The sequence below is a fragment of the Gekko japonicus genome, unplaced genomic scaffold, assembly GCF_001447785.1.
Source record: "Gekko japonicus isolate JY-2015 unplaced genomic scaffold, Gekko_japonicus_V1.1 scaffold757, whole genome shotgun sequence".
In the NCBI taxonomy this organism is placed as follows: Eukaryota; Metazoa; Chordata; class Lepidosauria; order Squamata; family Gekkonidae; genus Gekko; species Gekko japonicus.
The window spans coordinates 744,177-752,639 of record NW_015162500.1 but is presented as its reverse complement, the minus strand read 5'-3'; the positions used below and the strand labels follow the sequence as shown (position 1 = coordinate 752,639).

General features: G+C 46.1%; 1 protein-coding gene across 1 annotated transcript in view; it reads left to right on the top strand.

Moving 5' to 3' along the window:
- The window catches only part of NECAB2 (N-terminal EF-hand calcium binding protein 2), a 119,395-nt gene that overhangs the window by 73,267 nt on the left and 37,665 nt on the right, over positions 1–8,463 (top strand). The window contains exons 3-4 of the mRNA XM_015406109.1: positions 1–92; positions 8,279–8,397. Coding sequence (XP_015261595.1) covers positions 1–92; positions 8,279–8,397 — 211 coding nt within the window. The remainder of the gene's footprint in view (positions 93–8,278; positions 8,398–8,463) is intronic.

The following is an 8,463-nucleotide window of genomic DNA, read 5'->3' as shown; positions in this document are numbered from 1 at the left end:
CTGCTGAAGGAGACAGCCAATCAGATCCAGTCCTTGCTCAGCTCTGTGGAGAGTGCTGTGGATGCTATTGACGAACAAACCAGTCAGATAAGGTTGGGTACATTTATCTGACCTTGAGTTCATCACACTGTTAATCTGCTTGACAACCTACTGCTGTTCTATGCGCCTTTTGTTCTTCTAGGAAACTTTAAACAGAGTGATGCTTGATGAGTGTGTTATCTCTGAACCTAAACTGCATCACTACCTCTGAGTAGTATGTTACCTTCCAACCGGTACTGTTTTGGACTGGGCTGTTCAAGCATAGGGGCAGTGTGGCGGAAGCCAAAGCAGGAGAATACAGGGAGTCTTTTCAGAGCTTTGTTGCCAAAAGAAGTCTCAGCGACTGGGGAAGATGAGAACTGGGGTAGGAGGAAGAAAGTTGTCTTGAAGATCTGTGGTTTCTCGTCTCTCAAAATTTTGCAAAAAATCTAGTAAAAGGGGAAACCAATTTAAAGCATTTCAAGAAGCACCAACTGAATTTGATGCGGTAAGCAGGAGTTGAAATGTCACAGAACTCCACAGAGCATAAAGCTTCTTGACCAGAACCCAAAATGGTTGCCATGGAAATGGGGGGAAATCAGAAGCTTGCATCAAGAGACTTCTCCTCCCCCTATTCTAAATTAAAGAAAGGAAGCAGCAAGTCACAAAGAAAGCAGCTTATTAGATCTTTCAATCCATTTGAATGATGCCAGATAAGAGATTCCATCAAGATCCTTTGATAGCAGCCCTGTGTCTAGCTTTCTGCCTTCAGTTCTCTAACATGCAGTATACCTTAACCCCATGTCTTGCCAGCCCAAGCCTGTGATTCAGAGTGGTGCTTGGGGAAGCACAGTATAATGGCAAGAGAATGCAGGCAAAGTGGTGACACTTCATGTTATGGAAAAGAGGAATTTACCTGACATAGGGCTGCTGTTTTCAGCAGTAGTCCTGTGGTTCTTATAACATGTAGCTGACACAGGGCTGCTATTTTCAGTGGTAGGCCTGCAGTTCTTATAACATGTAGCTGACACAGGGATACTGTTTTCAGTGGTAGTCCTGTGGTTCTTTATAACATGTAGTTTCTCTCTGTATCAAATGTGTCAGCAGTTATTCCTGTTGTATAGCTCTGGCTGAAGTGTTAACATTTTTTAAAACACTTAAAGGCCTGAGGGTGGAGGAGAATAGTGGAGCTTAGTTCCACCCCCTCTCTGGGCTAACTGTAGCTGACTGCAATAGATGCCTGACTGGAGTAATCTGGGCTGACTGCAGTAGATGCCTGCCCTCAGCCACCCCACTAGTTTCTCTCTGTGTCAAATGTGTCAGCAGTTATTCCTGTTGTATAGCTCTGGCTGAACTGTTAACATTTTTTAAAACCGGTGGAGGAGAAAAGTGGAGCTTAGTTCCACCCTCTCTCTGGGCTGGCTGCACGTAGATGCCTGCCCTCAGCCACCCCACTATTTCCCCTTTAAGTCTGAGCAATGGAGAAAACCCGGGAGCCGCACATATTGTGCTCTGAGTGAACTTGATGTCACGTGACACTCAAAAGAAAAGACAACTTCCTGCAGTTGAGGAGGGAAGAGGGAGCGAAAGGCAAAGGTTCATGTGAAAGGCACCAAAGTCACTTTCTCATAACACAAGCACCTGTTAAATGGGTTTCATGTGTGTCAGAGTGTTACCTTTAGGATTGATAGATGCAACAGAGCAGTTTTGGTTGGTCTCTAATGTGCTGCTGGACTCCACCCTACCTGTGTACCACAGACCAAAAGGGCTGCCTTGGAAGCTGTTTTAGTGACAATTACAAATGTGCTGCTGGACTCCACCCTACCTGTGTCCACAGACCAAAAGGGCTGCCCTTGGAAGCTGTTTTAGTGACAATTACAGGGACCTCAGCTCTGGACAGCAAGATGCTTTGTCTTCATTTTCCCTTCCTGCTCCCTCTTTTTCCTTAGCAAAAAGCCGGCTTTTTTCCTTTTACAGTAAGTCTGAAATGTTTCTAGGGTTTCCCCTTCCTTTCGGTTCCCCCTGTCCTGCTCGTTGCTTTTGTTTTGTTTTTGTTTATTTTCTTTTAGCAAAAGCTGCCAGTTGCCAGCAGCAGATGTATATTCATGAGGATTACTGAGCAGGGCAGGCTTGAGCTCCCTGCATTGCAGGGGGAGACGATGCATCGGCCAGCCCTCCACTCTCCAAGTATAGACATAACTTACACCTCTGGTGCAGCAGTTTCATTTTTAGCGAAGGCACAGTTGCCAAACCCATCTGGGGGGGGGGATGACAAATCTGTCCCCAAAGCACAGCCAAGCAAGTGCAAAGCAAGAAAACATCCAACTGTCCTTGTTCGCAGTTAGGAGATACACTGCAGGTTAAGAGTAAGTTTGGAATACGTGGTTCAGAGCCCCAGCATTCATGGGGCTCCTGTAGGAAGACCATCTAAGAAAACACAGGACATGTTTCCTTCCTATAACAGAAAAACTCAGTGGTATGTGCTGAATGTCTGTGTTGGATTGTGACTATAGCGTATGCCCATAATGCAAACAGTTGTGATCTCTACCTCTTGGTCTTGTGCTATACCTTAGTTAGGATTTTTAAGCTGATAGGATGTTTTAATTGAATCAAAGAGCCTTTCTAACACATTTCTAACACATTGGCCAGGTCTTCCATCAGAACTGGACCCATCGACTGTTGATGTGAATCTAAGGGCTGATCCATACAATACAAAGGCCTTGAGGCCACTACAACTAGGTATCACACTACACTAGAAGTTCTGTACCTCCCAGGTGTGTGGGGCCTGGTTTCCGGAGACCACAGCACTCATGGAGAAGGGATATCAGTAGGGTTGACAACCTCCAGGTGTGGCCTGGAGATCTCCCAGTATTACAATTGATGTCCAGACGACACAGATCAGCTCCCCCAGGATAAAATGGCTGCTTTGGAGGGTGGACTCTATGGCAGGGAGTCAAACGAGTCCTGGGGGCCGGAAGCAGCCTATCCAGGGCTCTTATGTGGTCTGCGAGCAACTAGTGCAAGGGAGGGAACAGGAGACTGGTTGGGGGGGGAGTGGGTGGAGCCACTGATTGTGGCTTCAGCTTGGCTGAACAACCTCATCTGCAGCAGTCAAGCAGTCTGCCCATATGGTTTTTCTTCTGCATCCCCCTCCCAGCCCATGGGACCTTGCAGTGAGGATAGACCAACTCGGCTACCAGCTGCTGTCCTTTATACAGTTTCTATCTCTGGTACCTGGCATTACATTTTATGGCACACATGGCCTGGCCCGACAAAGTGACATTTATGTCAGATCTGGCCCTCGTAACAAATGAGTTCGACACCACTGTTCTATGGCATTGTACCCTGATGAGGTCTCTCCCCTACCCAAAGCCCGCTCTCCCTTGGCTCCACGCTCCAAATCTCAAGGTATTTCCCAATCCAGAGCTGGCAGCCCTAGACATCAGCCTCTCCACCCTCCCAATGCATATATCTTTATCACATACTGCAGCAGCCCAGGGAAGGTGATATTTGCTCCTTGGAAACTGGTAAGTAATGACAGCTACATGTAAGTTTCCCGATGGAGAAACAGCAGCTCCCCAGGTTTATTTTAACTGTACCCTCTTCTCCATCTGCTCTGCAATTGGAATACGGCCCCTGTATGCCTGATAAGCACAGAACTCCCAGTACACGTGTGATTCGAAGCCCTTGTGGCAGCCCACAAAGACAAAGGAGAGCCAGTTTGGTGTAGTGGTTAAGTGTGCGGACTCTAATCTGGGAGAACGGGGTTTGATCCCCCACTCCTCCACTTGCACCTGCTGATGTGACCTTGGGTCAGTCACAAGCTCTGGCACGGCTGTTCCTGAAAGAGCAGTTTGTGTCAGAGTTCTCTCAGCCCCACCTACCTCACAGGGTGTCTGTTGTGGGGAGGGGAAGGGAAAGGAGTTTGTAAGCCACTCTGAGACTCCAAGTGAAGGGCGGGGTATAAATCCAATCTTCTTCTTCTTTGTATTTTGTGGATCAGTCCCATGGGGGGGAGTGTTTGCTCTGAACTGGATATCTTGGAATGCAAATTCTTGGCTCTGGTACACCGAGCTTGCTGTGCTTTGAGATCTTCACTGATTTTGCTGAGGTAGCCTCTGTCTTTGCTGGCTAACTCAATAAATTGAGAAGGATTGATTGTGAGGGAGAATAAATTGATTTTCACAAAAGCTTCATCCGTCTTCAAGTACAGCAGCGCATCACCTGCCATGCACTTTTGCATTTATTTCTTAAATTATGTTTGTTCTGAGTGTGTGTGTTTTTTCCCCTGTTTCTCTAAATCAATCCATCCTTATTTAAGAATATTCTTGAGCTTGGCCCCAGGGATTCAGAAGCAGAGGCAGGAAAACATATCATTCTACTGCATGAACAAGATTAAGGTTTTATGGTAAATTTGATGAGCCCCTATATTAAATGATAAAAATTGTGCTTTTAGGATTCACAGCCGCTCTGATTTATATCCCTTGATCCTTATACAGACATATATATAGATACATGAAGGTACTTAATACTGAGTCATACCACTAGTTCATTTAGCTCATTTTTGCCAGCTCCAGCTAGCAAGGCCTATCCAGAGCCTCAGGCTAAGAACAGTCATTCTTGACCCTTGATGCACGAGATCCTTTAAACTGGGAATGCCAAGGATCGAACCTGGGACCTTTGGAATTCAAAGCTGATGCTCCATCTCTGATCCATGGCCCCATTAGGAGCTCCTTATGAATATATGTAGCAGCCTTTTATCAAGCCAAGGCGTTGCTCCACCTAGTTTAGGATTGTCTACTCTTCAGTAGCTCCCCAGGGTCTCATGCAGGGCAGGACTTACTCATCACCTGCTACCTGAAATCCTTGAACTAGAGATGCCAGAGATTGGAGCCGGACCGACATGCAAAGCTCATCTTCTGGCATTGGACTGTATCCCTCCTATAGGCTATGAGGTATTCAGTACAGAATTTGTATGCCACTGTGCAATCGAGTCAGATTACTTGGAGAGGGTTCATCTCATCTGGATGGCAAACATCTTCTTGGCATACCGAAAAAATCCCGGTTCAATCCCCAGCTTCTCCAGTTAAATAATCTGGAAGAAGGGGGAAGGGAAAACCTCTGGCTGAGATTTGTGGCAGGTTGCCAATCAGACTAGACAATACTGACCATATTAGCCCAATGGTCTCACTTAATATAAGGCAGCTTCATGTATATGAATGTGCTTGTTTTCCTGTGTCTGAAGGATGACATACATTGGATAAAGTTGCCAATGGTTCGGAGCACATCCCAGATCAGCAGAACGGCAAACAGTCATGATGGAGCGAGTCTTGGAGTAGAGCTTGGTCTCTCTCTTCCCTGTGGCCAACAAATGAGAAGATCAATAATTGCTTCCTTCTTGCTTGCATTTTATGGTGCTCTGAATAACAGGAGAGAAGCAAATGATTGCCTCTACTATTGCGATCCAGCGGGTTTTCCTCCAGGCTGTATGGATGGATGGTTAAAGAGGTGAGATCTTTCCCAAGACATTATTTGGCCGTGCTGCACTGCCATGGCTGATCATCAGGCACACCAACAGGGTCTGATTCGGTGACTGTCTGTGAAATTATGTAACATCCTCTTAGTACTTTTTTTTTTAGCTTTTCCCCTCTATTTTTTCCCCTCCAGTTCCTATTTTTGAGCTTATCTGACAGATACATTTTTCATCTCCCCTGCATAAATCTTCCACAGATGTCAAGGATACTGACTTATCTTGGTGAGGAGAGTAGACAGGAAATTGTTCCCTTGGCAATTAACGGTGCTGAATGTCGAGTTATCTGCCCACTTGTAGGCAGGCTGGGAATGAACACGGGCTGGCAGCACAGCCTAATCAAAGATTTGGAAGGCCTATCAGTCGGAGAGCATCCGTCTTTCATCAGTATAGTGGGTCAACATTGACATGGATGGATGTCAATAACTGATCTGCTCAACCCGTTTTGCTTCCAGTAGTTATCTAAGCAATGATTTGGTTAGATTTCAGAATTCAATGCTGACTTCTCTGGGCAGGTTTGTGTTTAACTTTGGCTGGATCACAGCCCTGGTGGTGGCTTTGGTACAGTCTGGAAAGCTATAGGGGTGGGAGAGTAGAATGAAAACTGCACAGGTGGGGCCATGACTCCGTGGTTGAGCATCTGCTTGGCATGCCAAAGGTCTTAGGTTCAATCCCCGCTATCTCCAGTTAAAAGGATCAGGTTGTAAGTGGTGTGAAGGACCTCAGCCTGACACCCCAGAGACCTGAGGCCAGTCCAAGTTGACAATACTGACCTTGATGGACTGATGGTATGTGTGCAGTGGTGTGCAGTTCTGAAGGCCTCACTTTGAAAAGGATGTGGACAGAATGGAGTGGGTGCAGAGGAGAGTGACAAGGATGATCAGGAGCCTGGAGACCAAGCCCTATGAGGAAAGGCTGAGGGACTTGGGAATGTTCAGTCTGAAGGAGGTTGAGGGGGGACATGATTGCTCTCTTTAAGTATTTGAAGGGCTGTCACTGAGAGGAGGGCAGGGGGCTGTTCCTGTTGGCAGCAGAGGATAGGACTCGGGGGCTCTACTGGTAGCAGGAGCTCCTTTGCATATTAGGCCACACACCCCTAGTGTAGCCAGTCCTCCAAGAGCTTACAGTAGCCCCAGTAAGAAGAGCTCTGTAAGCTCTTGGAGGATTGGCTACACTAGGAGGGTGTGGCCTAATATGCAAAGGAGCTCCTGCTACCAGTAGAGCCCTGGGACTCGCAATAATGGATTTAAAATGGGACTGTAGGACCCCTGTGGGCCAATTGCCGTGTGGGTGGGGAGGCTGCAGTGGACAGATGCTCTAGGCTGATCCTGCATTGAGGAGGGGGTTGGACTAGATGGCCTGCATGGCCCCTTCCAACTCTCTGATTCTATGATTCAGCGTAAGGCACTTCAATATGTACATGACCACCTCTAGCTGATCAAACTGTGTTTGGATGCACAGTTGAAAGGTGCATAATACATCATCCTTGATCAAACTAAGCAAGCCTAGATCTAATCAGTGCTCAAAAGAGACCTTCTGGAAGCCCCCATGTACTTTGCCTTGGGTTCCATGATGGAAGATGGGTTGTCCATGTAATCGTTAATCCACAAGACTTCCTGTAACTGGCATATGTTATATATGCTGTAAAGTAGCAATTATCCTGCCTGGGGTTTTACACTCTCATCCAATGGAACATTGCTGAGCGGATAGTCACAGTCTTAAGGGAGCTCTGTTCTATTGCAGTCCCTGTGCAAGGATATTTTAACGTCATGGCCTGGGGCTGCTGGGCTAAGGGGCACCTTTCTTGTAGAGCAATTTTTAAACCGTAGATCTCTGACGGGGAAGGGAGCCCAAAAGATCAATTCAGGTGTTCTCTCTCTTTTTTTAACAATATCCTTTATTATTTATAAACCAAGCAAGTACATCAATGAACAATTATAATAAACAAATTTAACTACAACAACAATAACTACAAAGCTATATCCCAGTGCAGATACACAAAAACTCATCCAAGTAAATAACATCTTTAAGAATACTAGAGGGTAAATGCATCTACAAGCAAAGAGGTATCTGGCAGTTTCCCTTCAGAGACCATATAATTTCGGTATGGCCATCATATTTCCACAAAGCCTGAATGGTCCTCCCTAGAGTTTATACAACTGTTAATACAATAAACTATCTTCTACATAATATAAGGAGCTGCGGTGGCTCAAGTGGTTAAGACGCTGAACTGCAGGCTGTGGAAGGTCAGTAGTTCAGCTGTTCGAGACCCGGGTGCCGCAAGACGGAGTGAGTTCCCATCTCTAGTTCCAGCTCCTGCCAACGTAGCAGTTCGAAAGCAAGAAATTGCAAGTAGATAAATAGGTACCACTTCGGTGGGAAGGTAACAGCGTTCCGTGCGCCTTGGTGTTTAGTCATGCCAGCCACATGACTACGGAAATGTCTTTGGACAGCGCTGGCTCTTCGGCTTTGAAACGGAGATGAGCACTGCAACCCTAGAGTCGGATTCGACTGGCTTTCAAGCAAGGGAAACTTTTACCTTTACACAATATAAATATTCCATAATGTATCAAACTACAAGCCAATTGTTGGTGGGTGTTCAGCCTTTCATTGAGGGGCTATAGCCTTGCTAGCTGCCGCTAACAAGAGTTCTGTAAGTCTCAATGTAGACCTTTGTATATTAAGTAATTCAAGTGTTCTTTCGTGTTTTTGTTCTTTCTCCAATTGCAGACACTTGCACAGTAAAACTGGCCACAGTGTCATGGACACCTGGTATGACAACCCTGTGCCTAATTATGCCCCCAACAACAGAATCATGACCAAAGAGCGCAGAAAAAGTTTCCAAACTGGTAAGGGGTTTTTTTAATCCCAGGAGACCATCCTTTGTTAAGACTGTTAATAATGCTAACAATTTG